Raw genomic sequence first — 20833 nt, 5'->3', positions numbered from 1 at the left:
TACTCTAGTTGTGCCATTGTTTCCAACATTTTTGATTTTATATTGAACTCGGAACATCCGCATAAGTCGAGGTGTTGTAGGAGAGACAACTCCTTGAAAGAGACCGGCAACTTCCTCGATTTTGAACATCTGCTCAAATCAAGGTGCCTCAGATTTCTCAAATCACCAAAACTGTTGGGTAGTAATGATAGCTTTTCACAATGAGATAATTTCAGGTGCTCCAGTGATTCAAAATGGAAAAATTCATCGGGAAGACTCCTCACTCCTGTCCCATTTGCGACTGTCACTGATCTCCATGCATTCAGGCTGGAAGATGAAGGGAGGTTGGTCTGACTGTCCACGTGCTTTGCCTTAGTTATATCAATACCATTGAATCGGCTTAGACATAATGTCAAACATTTTGTGCACATTCTCCATATAACCATGTTTGGCACACATGTCAATAAGTGCATTTCCCACATGGTTATCCAACTCAAAACCATTTTTTTTTTAATATAGGAATGCATTTGCATCCCTCATTTGTAGGCTGGCACAAGAGCTAAGAACACTTGAGAAGGCAAAGAGCGTCGGATCAAACCCCACTTGCTGCAGATGTCTAAAAAGTTTCAAAGACTCTTCAGCCTGTTTAGCGTGGATTCCCACTCATTAGGAAGTGGCCTCATGCTAGCCATGGATGCTGCTACTATCTTCACAGCCATTGGCAATCTGGAGCATTTCCTTTCAATCGCACAAGCCACCTCCTGCAATTCCTCTGGCGGACTGTGATTCTCATCTTCAGGGAACGCGTGAATGCAGAACAATCTCCAACTGTTGTCTTCAGACATGTAGTCCATGTGGTGCACCCGGTGAGCTCCAATATTTTCCAACACTTTCTTGTCGTGCGTGGAAATCATTTCTTTGCTCCTCCCTCGGCCCAACAGAAAGCCAATGGATCCCAAAGCGTGCTTGTCCCAAACATCATCGAGAACAAGTAACATCAGCTTTCACGCAGGTGCTTTCGGAAATTATCTCTCACCTCCTCCGCATTGAGCTGACTTTGCTTTTCATCCTCTGGCAGCTTTACTTGTCTTGCTATGTGGAGGAGTAGCTGATCCACCACAAAGCTCTGGGATACTGCCACCCAAATCAAATGATCGAAGGATTCTCTCACTTTTCAGCAAAATCTAACTATAACTTCCTACCAATCTCTTTCTTCTATCTAGATTTGATGATGCCTACTCCCTAGATACAAATTCAGCAGTATCCTACAAGATTATTCTTCCTTAAAAGAGCCTAAACTTATATTTTCATGAATTATCGAACGTCTTGCAAAAGAAACAAGACAGTGAGGTATCTCTTCAGCGTTCTGAAGAAATTATTTCGAATCAAAATTTTGGCACCTACCTCTCACTGATAAACTCCCTCTATTTTGATAGACATTTGATCTGGATCCGTGTGATTGCTCAGTGGGTAGAGCCACATTCAATGCCTTGGCACTTGCACATCCCATAAAGCTTCCTCCACTTGATCTCCTCTGCCGTGAAAGACTTGTGTTTTGCAAAGAATAAGCGTGCTTCTTCTTCATAGTCTTAATTTCCTCGTAATCCAATGAGAAATTCCCAATACTGGCCTTGTCCATGGTATCTCCGCTGGTTATGCTCCAATCCACTGACACGTCGCTGGGTTCACAACATGAACTTCTCGCAAAGGGCGTCACGCTATCTCCAAAATGATATCCTAGCGCCTCTAGATAACTTGATTGGATGCTCAAGCTCTCATCCATGGAATCCCTATTCCTCCTCAACGGATAGCACGTTGTGGCTTGCGTGGTTATGCTCTGTATTTCAAACAGATCCGCACTTGAATCACTTTCCTTGTCTTACTCCACATCCCCATTGTTGTCCCCTCCAAATTTGGATACTTGATTAGAGTTTGAGTCCAAGAGACCGAAATGTTTGTGCAAACCTTGTTCAGCAGTACGGGTAAAGGGAGAGTGAAATACCTCCAATGATAACCTTGGATTGTCTTCGGACTTCATCGGCAGGGCTGAGAAGGATAACCCAGTTTCTTTTCTTTTCTTTTGATAAACTCGGGTATTCATGAAATGTTTTCATAGCTCCTCCATTGATGATGCTGCTGTTGACATCACTGAACTCTGAGGCAGTGTCGACAAAGCCCTCTGCTTGCTGCATTTCAGTGGACCTGGTCAGAACTCTTTTTTCGAGACCCGGATAACTGTACTGCATTGAGTTGAGAGTGTTGTTCATCAACGCATTCAACGTCATGGAATTCGACACCGATGGAGCCCACCTAATTTCTGTCAGAGTGTTGTCGATGTCCATAGATCTTTTATCCGAGCAAGGACAACTGCAGCACCCAAATGCGCACTTGGCTCCATTCTTTGAAATCTCGTCCTCTGCAACTCCTTGGGTGTAAAGAAGCTTTTCTTCATCTTCTATCTGGCTACTGCATTATTAACAATGTTGCATGTATCACCTTACCAGGTTAATAACTACCTTATAGAGGTTAATGAAAATGTATTCTTGGTAGCTCTCATTAACCTTTTGAGAGGTTAGGTTAGGAAAACTGTGTTTTCGAATGCTATCATTAACCTATAGGAGAGGTTAAGAAAAATGTACTTTTAGTGGTTAACATTAACCTTTCACTTGGAGGTTAAGAAAGACACATTTTTGGTGGTTAACATTAACCTATCGAGAAGTTAAAGGTTAAGAAATACGCATTTTTGAAGGTTAACATTAACCTCTTAAGAAGTTAAAGGTTAAGAAATACGCGTTTTTGAAGGTAATCATTAACCTTTAATATATTGATGCTCAGAAGCTGGATCTCAATGATCTCAAGTGCTGCGGAGCTGAGAACGAGCTGGAGACACGGAGGTTTAAAGACTTGCAAATTTCAAAGGTAGAATGGCCAATTTGATGTTTAAAACTAGGCAAGTTTTAAAAATTAACAGAGGCTTATAAAATTTAAAAAATTTTATAACCGGGCAACATACCTATAATATCCCAGCATTTTTGAAAAAATAAGGCCTAAAAGTCATCTAGGCCTGGGGATTTATCTGGATTCATGTCAAAGACTACATTCTTGACTTCTTCTAGTGTTATAGGTTTAATTAAAACCTTATTATCTTCAGTTGTGACAATTTTTGGGATCACTTTAAGTAGATTAGCTTGCGCTGTTTAGTTCGAACCTTCATAATTGTTTAAGATATACTAAAAGTACTCTACAAAGGCATTTTCAATTTCACTTGGTTTATTAGTTAAAATGCCCAATTGATTTTTGATACAAGTTATTCTACTCTTTGATTTGTTATATAACGTGGAGTTGTGGAAGAATTTCATATTCTAATCTCCTTCATCTAACCATCTGTCTCTTGATTTTTATCTCCAAAAAATTTCTTCTTTGGTTAGAATATCCTTTTGCCTTGCCAATAAATCTTTTTCTAACAAATAGCTCTTATTGTCCATCCCTTTCCTTATTACTTTTGAGTTTAAATCCTTTAATTGTTTTTCTATATCTAGTTTTTCTTTAAAAATGTTATTGAAATGTTCCTTATTCCATTTGAAATTCGTTCCTTGAGTATCTTCATTTTGGTGACAAACACAAACATTTTAGAACCTTCAAAGTTGTCTTGCGCCCACCATTCTTTAATGTTATTGATGAAACTAGGATCTAAAAATCATATTTTCTCACATTTAAATAGATTACTAACAGGTTTATGTAGCTTTGAAAATTCAAATCTGACCAGAAAGTGATCAAACCCAACAATTGGTAACATAGAAGAATGAAAATTCAGATTATTAGCATCTAGGTCACCTTTTATCATGAACCTATCAAGTTTTTCAGCAATGTATGCAAAATCCTGTCTCCTATTATTCCACGTATAAATCCCATTACTAATTTGGGTATCAATCAAACTGTGAGAATAACACCAAACTTTGAAATCTTTAGAAGCTTGTGATAATTGTTGATTACCACCTACTTTTTCATTTATATCTAAAATCGTGTTAAAGTCTTCCCCTAATAAAAATAGACTGCCCTTAAGATTATACATAAATGAACCAATATCTTCCCAAACTGATTTTTTACCAAGGTTGGTAATTGGACCATAGACATTGATGAGAATGAACTTAAGATCAGATTTTAAGCTCTGGACACTACCACTAATCCAATTATTACTAATGTTTAGAATATTTATGTAGACCTTCCTAGGATTCCAAAGGATACCTAAAACCCCTGAAGCCCCTATAGATTCTTGAAATACATAACTCCAAAGACCTAAATTTTTATCTAATTTAGATACTTCTAACTTATTTAATTTTAGTTTCATGAATTAGAACAATATCATAATCAAAGGATTTGAGGTTATTTTTTAATACACTCTTTTTGCTAGGGGCATTAAGACCCCTAGCGTTCCATGTAGTGATCTTCATACCTCCTCCAATGTTAAAAATCTAATCTATCTTTTGTTGTTCTCTACTATGTCCATCTACTTCCCTGAGTTCCTTTAATGATCTTCTTCCTCCTTTTACCTTTCAGTTTGCCACAAATAGGAGATTTAAGTCCTTGATTCATGTGGATCCCAAGTTGGTCTAAATTTGATTCCGCCTTCTGAACAACATAAACCTTCTCATCAAAGTTCTTTTCCATTACTTCATTTACAAGTTCTTCTAATATCTAATTTGAGAGGCTAGAATGTTTCCCTAAGTCTAAATTTGATCCCACTTTACTGTCATTGTTGATATCTTTGCCCTTTTGCTCCACAACTATACCTTGCTCTTTCATCTGAGATTGGCTCAAATTATTCTTCTCATTCTTAATGTTTAATAAATCTACTTGTATAAAAGATATTATATATATATATATATATATATATATATATATATATATATATATATATATATATATATATATATATATATATTTGATAATTGTAATTCAATTGGGAAAATTGATGGCTTTTAATGAAACTCAGATTTTGTTTAGTTGTTCATTTTATATGAAATATTCTTTTATACTAAAGATTCTCATTATACTTATGAACTCAGGAAACTTTGTCAAATATATTGACTTTTTGATAAAACAAAAACTTGAACCCTATTTGTAAATCGAACTTGTATGTTTTCGAACCAAATGATTTATGAAACTAATTTTAGTGTGATGAATGGTTTATTTTATTGGGGTTTGGAATAAACCTAGTTTTGACTAGTTTAGGTATGTATACCAAAGGCTTGGGAGGTGTTTGATCTATAATGTTGTTATGTATGTTATTTGATCATGATCTTTTATTCCCAACCATTGTGATGTATTCACATGTTTCTGGAGTTTTGATCAATTACTTGTTAGGGCTTTCCAGTTTCTTGTATATGATTGAGGTGAATAGTGTGGTTTTCTTGGTGTAATGTATGATTTTTCAATTAGTTTCCTTTTTGGTGCTTTCTAGTTGCTTGTATAGGACTAAGGTGAATATTATGATTTTCATGGTGTAATCTTTGAGTTTTCAATCAATTATCTTTTGATGCTTTCCAGTTTCTTGTATAGGACTGATGTGAATATTGTGATTTTATGAGTTGTACATTTGATGAGTTTAAGGTAGGTTTTCTATGTGTATGTTGGTAAGTGGCTTGCAATGGAGGTTAGAGCCCTAAAGAGGCTGCCTAGGTAACCCATTGTAAGTTGTATTAATAAGTGATAACATTTCATTAAAAGGGTTTAAAATGAATTAATAAGAGTCAGTGTTTTACATCACCCATGTCTTGAGTGCTAGTACAAGATAAGATGGGAGTAGAGAGGATGCTTGGTTGCGACCTTTCCTTGTTAGCATGCCTTGTCTGTATGAAAGGATATTGATGCCACATAGATTCACTAGGGTGTTGGAGTCTAGAGAGGTAGCCTAGGTAACCTTAGAGTTAACTCATGTGATGACACTTGCTCACTTACATAGTAGATCTCCTACATGTCTTTGTTGCCTCTGGGTTTAGGTGTCATTTGTGTCTTGGTACCTTTGAGATAGATTACTATCAGGATTTCCTTGACCTAGATCTTGGCTATGAATTTTGAGATTGATATCCATATGGGACTTAAGATTATCTCCTTAGCATAGTAGGAGTGGGCCATTTAGGTTCCACGAGGTCAAGTGGTAATGTTTCTTATACCTTTGAGATCTGACAACTAGATGTCATTGCTAGATGTACTTGTGTAGTTGTTCCTTTCATTTGGATCTTATGTTTCTACTGGATGGTTATATTCTGTTGTACTATACTTGATTATCTAGAGATCTTATGAGATGTTGTATTTATTCATGATGCATATTCTTTGAGCTTTTCATACCTTGTGACTTGTACAACAAATGATTATGCATCTTGGTAATGTCATGTGGCATATTATGTAATTGTATATTATTTAAATAGATTCATACTTGTGGTTATTCTATGATGTGGATTTGTTATGTATTAGATTTAGTTTTCATAAAACTTATGTATGTGATTCAACATCATGGAACCCCTAAGAGATGTAATCTATTTAGGGATTGTTTGTATGCATGTGAGTTATTGCTTTTGTTATATTATCTCTTATTGTTATAATCTTTAAAAAAAATATGTTTGGAAAACTTAGTGAAACTTTAGGTTAATTTCTTTTGGGTTCCTTGGCAGGGCATTACAACTATTGTGACATTTTATGAGTTCCTAACATTAATGAGTTGTTAAATGACCTCTATTTTTTTTTTATTAATGTCCACATGCATTCTATAGAAAGGGTGGATTATGATGTGTGAACATGCTAATGTTAACAATTACTTTTGAACTTAAATTTTGACAACCATTTGTATGTCAAAATTTTGATATTTATCATAAACATAATATACTTTAAAAAATAATTTAATAAACACCACATTAAAAATAAAAATAAGGATATGATTTGTTAAAATTATAGTTTTTGAAGATATAAATAATCATATTTTTTAGAAATTAAAATTAAAAAATAAGTTAGTCCCCAAAAAAACAAATATAGATACAATGACATATAATTATTCTCTAGTCTAATAAATTAAATTTTAAAATATTTAATTGATATCTGTCAACATTTTTTTAGATAGATTTATTTAAGATATCTATACTAATATATATTATGTTTTCTAAAAGTTACATGATAATTATTTAAATTTATATGATTTTTATAAAATATAATTTTAAGCCTTACTTATCATTATTATTTTCTCCAACTAATTTTTAATCCCTAATTTCAAGCATTTTTTTTCCACGATGAACATATTGTAGATATCATGACTTTATTATTTTATTGATGTTAAAATAGATTCTTACAAATTATTTTATAGTTGACTTGTAAACAACTATATGTGTGTGTGTGTGTGTGTTTAAAATGTAAAAATAATTACACAATCTGAATTTTTCTTAACAAATTAGATGGTGCTAAATTAGAAGAACCAAATAAAAATTCAATTCCATCATAACCATCATATATAAACCATCGCTCTTACTAAAATTAACAAACACTAACAATGAAAAACAAACACAAGATTGAAATTAATAACTACTCTTTAGTTTTAATTATAATTTTTAGTTAAATGAAACTTATTTAAAAAATACAATTAAAATTACCATACATTTAGTAATACCTACACTTCGAAAATTAAGCTACCATTTTGAGCTCACTAATGTGTATAGATATGTTTCATAGCTATCTTAACATATTGCTTTTAAAATGGTTACATTATAACTATACTAAATCCAATATTGATTAAAATACATTAACTCAAAATTATAATAGAATTTTCAAATAAAAACTTAATTATTATTTTTTTACTATACTATTGCACTCACTTTTGATCAGTAAGAGGCCGAAGCCATGATTAATTACTATGTTGTAGTTAATTATTATTATTTATTAATCTTGAGTAGATTCAAATCCAAGACCTCCCAAATAAGAGGCTTACGATTTATCGTTGTGTTGTAGGCTCTTGCCTTTTATATATTATATAAATTACCCAATTGACTCATTTGATTTTGTGTTATAAGAGCCCTTTTTTTACTCTAGATTGCATTTTTTTGGCTAAATATTAGGTAAATATTATTTATGAATTGTTAAACAATAGCCTATATTCCTATGAAATGATAAATATATTATATCTAATAAAATTACATAATTATATAAATATTGTTATTAACAATTTATATATTACAACAAATTCTATAAAATTTAAATCAATATAAATTTTATATATTTTTGTTATATTTTGAAAAAATTATAATATACAACTATTATATATTTGAAAATACACATTATATGAAACTTAAATATACATCTTATAAATAGTTATTAAAATTTAAAATATATTATTATATAAAATATAGAATACTATGTTATATATAATTTATTATTGTTATATTTTGAACAATATCATACTATATTACTATTATAAATTCTAGAATATTTATTTTATGAAATTTGTAATATATAAATTTTATAAATAAATATTTATATTATTTTTTCCTTGATTAAAAGGTCGAAGCACTATAGCTTATATTAATGAATAAATAAAAATTACAAATTCTTCGTTCAAACGAGCATTGATAGGAAAGAACAGAGGAAGAAAACCTCCAGTTGTGCTTGGGACCAAACTCCTTTATATATTACAAAATTAAAAGGGCATACCCTAGTTAGATTTTAGATGTATTTAAAGAATGAAATAAGGCACCCCTTATTTAATTGGGGTCTTAGGAAGGCATTCCTTCCTTTACTATTATGGAATTATGAAGGAAGAGATTGAAAATAATAGTCAAGTGTAGAAGTAGGATAAGTGATGGTCTATTACAACCCATGGCACCAACTTTTAATTTCCTAAAATGTGTTCTTGTACTCCTTGGCTATAATTTACATTTTCAAAACTCACTCAAACACATTAGACTTAAAAAATTATCATGACTATCATACATGTAAATTAAATTGTTAGCTTTGTATGCCACTTCCATATAAGAGAAGTCAAATAAAGAGAAATATTTCTAAACTTGTAAAAGTGTGAAGTAAGTCCAAGCTCATGTTGGAGTGTGATCTTAGGTCCCATGAACAATGAAAATTCCAAAATAAATAATCATTTCTGATTGGAGAAAGCATAAAAACATAGATACTCCCTGGTTTTATTAACCTCAATGCTCATATGTAAAGAGCACAGATTGATGCCATGATCCCAAAAAGTGACAGACAAAATGAGGGTGAAACACCAAAATCTGAGGTTTACACCAAGAGAGGGAAGCTTAAACAAGAGAGAAGTTGAGCCCAAACAACAATGCAAATAAGCAGTTTGCTTTAATTATGAATAACAAATTTAGGAAAAAGTTCCAACTTTAGATCACTCTAGTTAAGAATTACAACTTACTATTGATGATAAGTTTTATAATGATAGAATTTGAATTCCTCTTCATTTATTGCTCAAATTTATGTATATGACAATCTTGAAATTTAATTAGCTTTGAATGTTATTCAATTTTTAAATATCTAGATCCCTGTTAAGGGCTACATTCCTATATTACGTATTGAAAAAAGCCTACAAATTTATTGAAACCATTAATAAATAAATACTCATAATAATACAAATAGAACCATAACAGAGTCAAATTGAATCATGCTCATAACCATATGGGCAAAACCAAAACAGAGTCAAACTGAATCATGAGCTTTAAGATACGAGCGAATTTATATTACTGTATGATGATAATATACATACTTGGTAAAGCTTAATATACCTAAGCCAAAAGAAAACCCTAGACATTAAGAAGAGGAGATAGAGGAAAGGACCCAAGAGATCAACTCAAAAAAGCAAAACCCTCAACATGCAGATGAGGAATCAACAAGCAACCAAACCTACAACCACTCCAAGGGGAACCAAAAAGAAAAACCCCTAGAAAAAACTAGAAACCATGAAAGCCCTAAAAGTGAAGAGCTAAGAGAACATATAAGGGATGAAATATCATAGGCCCAAACCTACAAAACATGGCCAACAATATGAAAATCTCGAAAGGAAGAAACTAGAGGTGTCAAAAATGACCCAAAAAGAGGATAGAGAATTATGTATTTTCCTCAGTCTTCCAATAAACCATGATCAAGTCATCTTCTTCCTCCAAATGTGCTGCCATTGCCCCTAGAACTAGGACCCATTCCATCTTTTCCTTGTTGGATTTGAATAGATTTAGAAGCAAGAAATCAAGTTTTCTCAGGTCATCGAAGACTACTTCAAGCTCAATGTAAGAATCAAATATGTGCAGGTAATGAAACAACCAAATTTTTTCCCGAGCCTCTACTATACCCCTCCAATGCAAAAGGAAGTGGAGACTATAGCCTCCATCTTTGGCCATATACAACTAAAATAGTTAACATCTCTAAGATACATAATCGAATGCCTAAGAACATCTAAATGCTCCAAGCTCCTGGGTTAGCCATGTAAATTTTAGTAGAGGGAATTTCCAAATGCCTTTTGACCCCCATGACAACCTCTTCTAGCCCTATGGAGCAAGTGGGATCGAAGATGTTATAACAGAGACACAAAATCTCCCCTTGAACAATGTGAGCTCTAAACAAACAAGCTATGAAGGACCCTAGAATGTCACTATTAGTGGAAAAAATTAATCAAAGGACCTTTTCCTAAGGATCCTACTACTAGAAACCCTTATCATATCATCGACATGATTAAGGATCATGTTCCAAACACTTGTGTTTAACAAAACCCATGAAAGCCATAGTTCTTGCCTTAATTGCGTGAAGCAAAGAAATGGAAGACTCCATATTATTGACAGAGATATCTATAAATGAGAATGTTATATGAGTGAATAGGGATCCTTAAATAGAGTGAAAGCACTCATACTACAAAGAGGGAAAGATGATTCTAGAAAGAGATCATGAAAACCCCTAGAAACTACAATCCATACTAAGTCATCACAACACTATAGAAAGGATGATGGTTTAAATAAAATATTAAGGTGAGCTCATCTTAATACATTAAATTCCTAACTCAAAATATAATATTAAGGGGAACATAAAGATAAAAAAAGTTAGTAGAGAACAAAGTAATAAGCATAAAACTTTAGCTTAATATAGGGTGAATGAACTAAGAGTTTGAAGCCAAAATAGTTATATCTTCACCATCTACACCCTTGCTGGCTAGATGGTTTGTCATTTTATTTCCCTCACAATAAATATGAAGAAATTTTGTTTCTTCAAACTTACCTGTGATATTTAAAACTATCTCTAATTTTGAGTTAATGATCTAGTTCTGTGTCATCCTTTTCCTAAGTGCATTGATTATAATTTGAGAGTCTCCTTCTATGATTAGTGTCTTAATACCTAAATATAAACTTTGGAGGAGTCTAACCTGAAGCATGTCTAATTCTGCTATATGATTAGTTGCTATCCCAATAGGTTTAGCTCTCTTAAGTAACAATATCCTATTTCTAAGCTGATGATACAACCTATTCCTACTACTCTTGGATTTCCTCTTGAGGCTTCATCAAAGTCTATTTTTTTCCATTTAGTTGGAGGCAGAACCCATTTACAATACCTTCTATCTTATAATTTTTTCTTGGGGTAGATTAAAGGTGGATTAATTTGATTTGTCCAATTCTTTTTCATTTTGACATCCCATTCTAAAAAGGATCCATCTATTGGAATACTTTAGAATAAATGAGAGGGGAGGTGAATCAGTTATCCAAGGTCCAAATGTAAAAATAAAACTTTTCAATACTTAATAGATTCATATCCATAAAACCATATCATCCATGCATCCATTAGAACATCCAATTCCTTAACTTAGTAGGTCACTATCCTAGGTCAAAATAAATTTGCAGAAATGTAAGCATGAAATACCACAAAATCATTCACACAATTTGATACAAGGATTTTACGTGGAAATCCAATTTGGAAAAAACCACTAGTAACATGGTGCTAGTTTTCACTCTTCTGAAGTGATGCCTTGTTAAAGGTCAAACCTGTTAAAGTTTACAATACACATTGTTAAATGTGACTTGGTTAAAGGATTTCAATCACCCTATTAGGAGTGAGCCTTGTTAGAGGACTTTAGAACATTCCATTAGAATGTCACCTAGTTAAAGAATTTACAAATGACTATTAGGTCAACCTTAATCCAAAGGATTTATCCATACTAATACAGTTGTTAGAAAGTAACAATGGGACTTGATCTGATAATAAAACACAACTCACTTGCAGATTACAGATCTTTCATTTAGTCCTCTATTTTTCTTGGGATTCATACTCTTCATCTTCAACAACTTGTTCACCCTTCAAGCATTCATCCTCTTAAGCCTTCTTGCTTTGTATGCCAATTGTAGACTCTTCTATTTGACCACCATATGAAGCAACACCCTAGACTTCTTGTCTTCCTTAGGTTCTCACACATGAAAACTATTGCTTCTATCCTTCCATCTCTATAAATAGATAATTTAGATCTTTTCATACTTATCCACAATCTTCCATTTTAGGGTTTGGTAAGATTTAATGAATCTACCCACTTTTCTGTTTTAGTCCCTTCTAGAAACTTCTTTTAAAATCTTCTTTTAGTTTGCCTCAAAATAGTTTATCTTGAATTTTGTGCCACTAAATCATTGTAGAAATATTCCACACACTTCACACAATTCAAGAAATCAACTTTGTCAGCTTAGATTCATCAAATCTTTGATTAAACTCTTTTTACTGTCACTTGACATCCACACTATTCATTTCACAATAACAGTCTTCTAATGCTTGGCCAACATTGGGTTGCTCAACATCAACTAAGTTTTCCTTTCTCAGTTACTACTATTATTTACCTAACACTTGGCACTTACTATATTTTTATAATGCTTGACACATACCAAATTCTGCTCAACCTGAACTAAGTTTTCTCGGCTAGGCTTGGAAGACACTTTTTATGAAAACTCTTCTTCTAGGCTTATCTTAAGTAATCATTTACTTTAGCCTTATGCAGATCAACAATACATAATATCATCAATGTCTTACTTGGTCTTAGTGCTCCTTTTATACATCAATTAACTCAACCTTTCTCTAGGTACACTTGTTATCTTATCTTTTCAAATCATCTTCGTCAATCAAACAAATGATAGCATTCAGACCAAAAAGAAATTGTCTTACTAGCAAGTAGAAGGTTTGACATCATTGATAAAATAATGATTTTTCCATGATAGGTTCCACACTTCAAACAATCTCTTTTCAATACCCTCTTCTTTAACAACTTTTCTTAGGTGGCTATTCATAACTTCTGATATGAAAGTTTCTACTTTATTTAGAAAGGAGTGGATGTTGAGTTATGAATCTACAAAAATACACCTATTTCTTTCTTTTCAAATTTCCCAAAGGAGGATAGAAGGAAAGATATACCATAATTTACCATATACCTAATTTTTGCCTTTGGTAGGCCAATTCATTAAGTGTTGTTCTAGATTCTCTAATAGTGCAAAAGACCAATTTAACATGTTATCGAACCATCTCCAACAAGCTTGTGTGAAGGGGTAGACATATAATATATGCTCTATTGTTTTTGAGTTTGATTTGCATAGCAGGCATCTAGATGGTCCCTTGAAGCCCATCTTCCTAAATATGTCCACTATAAGTATCCTTTTTTGAAAAGCTGACCAGAATGAATAATCCTTCTTTTGGTAAGCATGATGAATCCCAACATAGCTTAAGGGGGATGCATGCTTTTTCCCATCTTCTTGATGAGATTATAGTTTCATATCCTCTCTTTACACTTTACTTCCCATCTTTAGATGCAACCCATATTAGCCTATCCTCTCTATTTATATGGTTGATCTGTCTTTGCTTGAGTGTTTGTTCCAAAATTGTTTTTCTTCATTTGTTCCATCTATTTCTTCCATCAATTGCCGTTTCTAGAGAACCTCCCATTTACATTTTCTTGAACTTTATAGAGTTTTCTAATTGCTTCCCCCATTGGTTGATTACAAATTTTTTAAAACTAATAGGGATGTTGAAAGAATCTAGGGGGGATGCCCATCCTAGGAATCTTCCCAGAATAAAGCTTTGTTACCATTTCTTGTATCTCATGTTAAGAATTTTCTGATAGGCTTTCGAAATTTAATCATAAAGTTCAATAACTCAGATCCTTTATGTGGGTTGCAAACTCTAAAAATGAATGTAGGATTAGAGTAGTTTAGGTATTTATGATACATGATCTTAGCCCATTTACTATTTCTTTCTTGGTACATTTACCAAACTAGTTTTGCACCTACTGCTTCACTCTACCAATTTAGGTTCTTGATTCCTAGTCCTCCCACTTCTTTGGGTTTACATATATTATCCCACTTTATGAGTTCCAATTTCTTTTTCTCTTCCAAACCTTTCCAAAAGAAGTTCCTAAGTTTTCCTTCGAGGTTTTTATTCACACCATTGGGTGAAGGTAGACATGACAATTGGTATTTAGAATGGCTAAAAGAACTATTTTGATCTTCAAGGTTCTTCCTACCTTGGTTAGCCATCTCCCTTTCCAATTTTCCATTTTGTTGTCTATTTTTTCTAAAATGCCATTCCATGTTTTGAAACATTTTGTATTTTTTTAATAAATATATCCCTAGATACTTACAAGTGAATACACCTTTTTTGAATCCCATTTCTCTACATATGTCTTCCTCCAATTCTTGTTTTGTATTGATGAAAAAAATCTTTGATTTTTCTGTATTTACCTTTTTCCAAGATTCTTCTATGTATTTAAGTATAATTTATTTGAAGTTCTGAGCCTCTATTAATGTACTCTCTCTTAGTAGGATAATATTGTCTACGAATTGTTGATGTGAGACATTTGGCATATTTTCTGCTATCATCACTCCTTGAATTTTCCTTTCTAATTGAGCTTTCATTATTGCTCTACCAAATGCCTCTGCCATAATAATAAATAGAAAGGGTGGAATAGGATCACCTTGCCTAATACCTATTGAGATGTCAAAAAAGCCTTCTAGCAAACCATTGATCAATAATGAGATCATTAAAGTAGATATTCATGTAAAAATTGTATAAAACCATTGCCTAGAGAATCCAAAGGCTTCTAAAGTTTTACAAAGGAACCTCCAATCTGTTAGAGTAATTAATTAATTAATTATTAATTATTTATTCTATTTACTTAAGCTTACTTAGGTTAATGCATTTATTTAATATTTTGTATTTAATGCATGTAGTGGTTAGTTGTTGACAACACGGGAGTTTGTTCCCTTCTAACATGTTCCACCTTTTGTGGATGTGTGCTAAGTTGTCATCCTTATCTTCTACCACCTTCTAGCTTGTTCTACAAGCTTCCATGAGCTCTTTATAAGTGGGCTCTCTCTTTGTATTTCACAACACATCACTTTTCATATTGTAAATACATTTTCATTGTGTTTCAATATCTTGTGGTCTCTCATGTCCATTTAGGGTTTTTTCCTTACTCCACGCTCTTCTCTCCTTGGCTTCTCTTTGATAGGTTTCACATGTAGGTGATCTTGGGCATCTTTAGAGTTGACTTTTATCAACTCCAACATGGTATCAGAGCCTTCCTATTGCTGCTTGGTTGAAAAAATTTTGAAGCTGTGATTTGAAGTCACAAACCCTAGTTTGTTTGTGCATTTTTTCTTCAAATCAAGGGATCAACAAATTTTTGGAGCACATTGGGGCCAAAAAAACATCACCATTAGATCTGGAAGGCCGTTTGTAGTTAGGATTCATATAAAGCTTTTTGATTTTGGAGACAGAGCTCCAGGAGGCAAAATTTTTTTACACGGAAGGCTTGCTGTACGGTCGTACGGATGATTTTTGCAGGAAAAATTTAAAAAAAAATAAATTTTGATAGTGCCACCACTGTGCCACCCATGCGCCACCTAGGTGCTACCACCACCACTAGCACGACCGCTGCTCTGTGACCCTCGCCGCCTGGCCAGCGGGCCACCTCCTCCCGACGGTGCTTTAGATTCCCGCCACCTCCACCGTTTGCGACCACTGCGCCTCCCTTTTCTGCCAGTGTCCTCTGCCTTCACCTCAAAGCTTAGCCTGCCCATTTAGCAGACCTCTAGCATCCACATCAATAGTTTGCAGCCACACAATGATTGCCACGTGGTACGTCTGCCACGTAGCACATTGCCACATGACCCCTGCCACGTCATCTATCGTACTGCCATGTGGTGTCCATGTTGCACTGCCACGTGGCTTCTTTTTTGTAATGACGACTAATGTGGCTGTCAAATTTAACCTCGCGGACTGCTGACATCAGCATGATGTCATCAGACCTTCTTACACATTGCCTTCAGGGTTATTTTGGACCTACGTTCAATTTTTTTGCCATAACTTGAGCATAGAAAGGTATTTTTCTGATCCAAAAGAAGCATCAAAAAGCTGGTTCCGAGACGGAGACTTTGGTGTAGTTATTTTTAGTTTTGAGCTTTTTTGTTGCCCTTTTTTAGTCAAAGTCCAAAGTCCTATTTTTAACTCTAGCAAGAATATTTTTTGCATCCCATGCCTATTTTTTAAAAACTTTATATTTTTGGAAAGCTGGTTCTATCACCTTTTCGAAAATGTGGTCCTTTTTCTAAGTTTTTGGCCCATGCTCTTTCTATCATAGTTTTGGTGTTTTTGCTATATGGTGGATATCTTGAGTATTTTAGGCCCGAGGATCATTTTCCTAGCATGGATTCTCTTGTTTTTAGCTATAATTTGTTTTGTTGTAGCTTGTTTTCAGTTTTGATCATTGTAGCTATCATTTTGAAGCAATTTTATGTATCATACTGAGATAAAGTGCCACTCTTGCATTCCGAGGATCATGAACATTATTTTGAGTCAGTTGTACTTGCACTATTTTCATAAAGCACCATGGGGGGATAGTTTTTTGCTATTTTAGGCATTATCCCTTTGTCAAGTGAGTGTCCCTTCCATGACATTAGCCCTATGCAGAGTCAATTCGACCATGTCTTGGTTCATATGCAGGAGACTTTGGCCCACCTTCTCAATTTCTTGTCATCACACCCTGTTTGCATTAAGGAGGGGTTATGTTATTGTTCTAATGCATCCATGGTTTGATGGTTCGATAGTGTGAACTATGTATTCAGTGGTTGATCCTATGTACAAGGCGATTGTAGTGGCTGGCTACCTATGCATTCCAGTGAGATGGATCATCTACCATATAGACACACTCAGTTCGTGCCTTCTTCTTCCATGGAGGTTCTTTAGATCAGTAGTTTGACATATTTTGTGGCTTCTTCATGCTTCAGTGATGCTTCTTCATGATCACTCCTTGTTCTTGTTTTAGGGGACATTTCCCTAGTTGGAGGCTTCTTCAGATCTTCACTAGGTTACCTCTTTTAGGGGGAGGGTTTTTCCCACATGGTTTTCTCTCTTTCCCCGCTTTCAGAGGTTGCATTTTCTTGCATTGTACATGGGTACCTAACATGGCCTTGCCGAGACCCATTCTGCATTTCATCTTAGTTTTGTGAGCTTAAGGCATTTCCCTAAGTTGCACTTAAGGGGGGGTGTTAGAGTAAATAATTAATTATTTATTCTATTTACTTAAGCTTACTTAGGTTAATGCATTTATTTAATATTTTATATTTAATGCATCTAGTGGTTAGTTGTTGAGAACACGGGAGCTTGTTCCCTTCTAGCATGTTCCACTTTTTGTGGATGTGTGCTGAGTTGTCATCCTTATCTTCTACCACCTTCTATCTTGTTCTACAAGCTTCCATGAGCTCTTTATAAGTGGGCTCTCTCTTTGTATTTCACAATGCATCACTTTTCATATTGTAAATACATTTTCATTGTGTTTCAATATCTTGTGGTCTCTCATGTCCGTTTAGAGTTTTTCCCTTGCTCCATACTCTTCTCTCCTTGGCTTCTCTTTGATAAGTTTCACATGCAAGTGATCTTGGGCATCTTCGGAGTTGGCTTTCATCAACTCCAACATAATCTACTATGTCATAGTCTTTTTGAATGTCTAGTTTTATAAGTATGCATGCTTCTTTGTTAATTTTTGTCGAGTGTATAGTTTCCTAAATAATTGTAATACCATCTAAAATAGATCTACCTGGTACAAATCTAGTTTGTTATTCCGATATGAGCTTAGGAAGAATGTCTTTTAATCTAAGAGCTAGTGTTTTGGAATATATTTTATAAATTGTATTGCATAATACTATTGGTCTAAAACCTCTACGTCATTGAAGATTCATTTTCTTTGGAATAAGTGTTAATAAGATATGATTAATCTATAATAATATTAACCTAAAATTTCTTGTTGCTTCAACTACTTTCCAGAGATCTACTCCTATGATATCCCAACATTTTTGGAAGAAAAAATCTTTAAAACCATTGGGACCTGGAGATTTATCTAGGTTCATGCTGAATATAGCTCATTTGCTTTCTTCTAATGTTAAAGGTTTGTTCAAAAAATGGTTGTTTGAAGCATTTACCAATTTGGGGATATTTCCAGCATAGTTTCTTGTGCGTTTAGATTAGAGTAATCGAAGTTGTTAAGAATATTCTTATAGTATTCTACAAAAATCTCAGCTATCTTGGTAGGCTCCTCTACTTTAGTTCCTTCAACATTTTTTATTTTATGAATTCTATTTACTGATATATTATTAATGGTGCTATTATGAAATTCTTAAATATTTTGATTCCCTTCCTGCAACCAATTTTCTCTATATTTTTGTTTCTAGTATATTTCCTCTTTTGCTAATATAGATACCTATTTTGTTAATAGTTCTTTTTCTTTATAATATTTCTCATTATCCATAGCTCTTTTAAAGATCTACTCATTTAATTTTTTAATCTCCTCTTCCTTTTCTAGTTTTTCTTTGAAAAATATATTAAAATGGGTTTTGTTCCATTTTAGGATTTTTTTCTTTTAATAGCTTAAGTCTATAGACAAAGCAAAGTATTCTTGATCCTTTAAAGTTACCTTCTTTTCATCATCTTCTAATGTTGTCCATGAATCTGTCATCCATAAACCACATTTTTCACATTTAAATGGGTTCCTTGTTGATTTGATTAGCTTAGAGTTTTCTAAATTGACTGGAAAATGGTCAAAACCTAAAAAGGGTAGAATGGGGGCTTGAAGTATCAAATCCAAGTCACTAAGGTCTCCTTTGATAAAAAAAACCTATCTACTCAATCTACTATATGATTCAACCCTTTCCTTCTATTGTTCCATGTGTATACCCCATTATTATTGGGTATGTCCAATAAATTATTGTTTTGTACCCATTCTCTAAAATTTGTCATTACCTAATTTGCTGATTATATCCCCCAAAATTTCTCTTCTGGTTTTAGGATTTCATTAAAATCTCCCCCAATAATCACACACTCAATATTGATATCTTTAATAGAGTGATTGATATAATTCCATATCTCTTTTTTCTCTGTTGTTTAGATTGGCCCATACACATTAATGAGAGTAAATTGTATATTGTGTTTGAAACTTTTAATTTTTCTCCCCTTCCATTTTTTTTAGTATCTATCTTGGTATAAGATACTTTCCAGGGATTCCATATTATTCCCATGCCTCCAGAGGCTCCATTAGATCCTGTTAGATCCATATTCCAACTTCTTACTTTCTTTTCTAATTTATTGCCTTCTTCTTTGTTAAGTTTCATTTCCTATATTAGAATTATATCTTATTCAAATAAAGTTAAATTTCATTTTAGCAAGTGTTTCTTGCTAGAGGCATTTAGACCTCTAACATTCCATGTAGTTATCCTCATTGTTCTATGGTAAGGTCCTTACCTTCCTTGATCCTTAGCTTATCTTGTTACTAATCTTAGCTCCTAGAGTGATTTCCTCGCCCTTTTATTTTTTTCCTTGCCATATTTTGGTTTTTTCATACCTTTATGATTGATTGTTATTCCCAAGTTTTGTACGTAGTCTTGGTCCTTAACTAAACCTTCTATAACATCAACTTCTTCTAAAGCTTTTTCTTCTTCTTCTTCTATTTCCTTCTAGATCCTTTCTTCTATCTCAATTTCAATCAAGTCTTGATCCATTTCTCTTTCCTATCCTTGCTCTATGAATTTTTTCTAGCTTTTCCAAGCATTGTTCCCCTATTAAGACACCAAATTCTTCCCAAACTTGGTTGTTGGTTAACTGTTTGCTCATGTCCATTCTTTGTTCCTCCTTTTCATTAAAATCTTCTATACTAACAACCTTTATTCTATCAAGGAAGGCTTCTACTTCAACAGGAAATTGAATATCCTTTTGCTCTTGTAGTTTTTTGTTATCATTTCTTACCTAGGGGTCCTCTTCATTTTCTACCATTTGCTAAAATTTGTGGGATCTATTCTTTTTCTTCTTTCTAATAGTCACATTAGTCTAATGATTTGACAAAGTTAGTGGAATAGTAACTTCATTAGCTTCATTAGTGCATTGTTCTTCATTGTGTGTTTGCTTAAGAACATCCCATTTTCTAATTTTTGAGGTGTCTATTTGTGTTGAGTGTTCTTCCTCCATTCTCTATATATAATTGCCTTCTATATTATTTGTCTTACCATTCTTACTCTGATTTTCATTGCCCTGCTTCTCTAATATGGTTAGATCCTCTATATCTATTGGAGAAGGTAGATCCTTTTCCTTTACTTCTTGAAATTATGTTTTGATTCTTCTCTTTTCTTTGGTTATTTCTACCTAATAAGAATCCTTATGCTCTAAATGTGTCATCTCCCATACTTCTAACTAAGCGTTTATATTAGTTTCTGTTAATAATAGGTTGTGAATCAAATTTTTGAATTCTCTTAGACTTGTCTCTATTTCTACTACTTGTGCTTGACATAATTCATAGTCCTATAAACTTTTC

The 20833-nt window shown here is 33.4% G+C and overlaps 1 protein-coding gene across 1 annotated transcript; it reads right to left on the bottom strand.

Annotated features, from left to right (window-relative positions):
• Positions 1 to 605: 605 nt before the first annotated feature.
• On the bottom strand, positions 606 to 977 carry LOC149543109 (disease resistance RPP13-like protein 4). The gene has a single exon (XM_089795772.1). The coding sequence runs from the start codon at positions 975 to 977 to the stop codon at positions 606 to 608; it is 372 nt and encodes a 123-aa protein (XP_089651898.1).
• Between the last annotated feature and the right edge of the window lie 19856 nt (positions 978 to 20833).

The sequence above is a fragment of the Cupressus sempervirens genome, chromosome 8 (genome assembly GCF_028749045.1).
Source record: "Cupressus sempervirens isolate cs-2001-9-10 chromosome 8, ASM2874904v1, whole genome shotgun sequence".
In the NCBI taxonomy this organism is placed as follows: Eukaryota; Viridiplantae; Streptophyta; class Pinopsida; order Cupressales; family Cupressaceae; genus Cupressus; species Cupressus sempervirens.
The sequence above is the reverse complement of the archived record's forward strand: the minus strand, read 5'-3'. Positions and strand labels throughout refer to the sequence as shown.

Bases quoted from the DNA above. Each gene is read 5' to 3' on its own strand.
- LOC149543109 (XM_089795772.1), bottom strand. From the start codon at position 977: ATGTTACTTGTTCTCGATGATGTTTGGGACAAGCACGCTTTGGGATCC.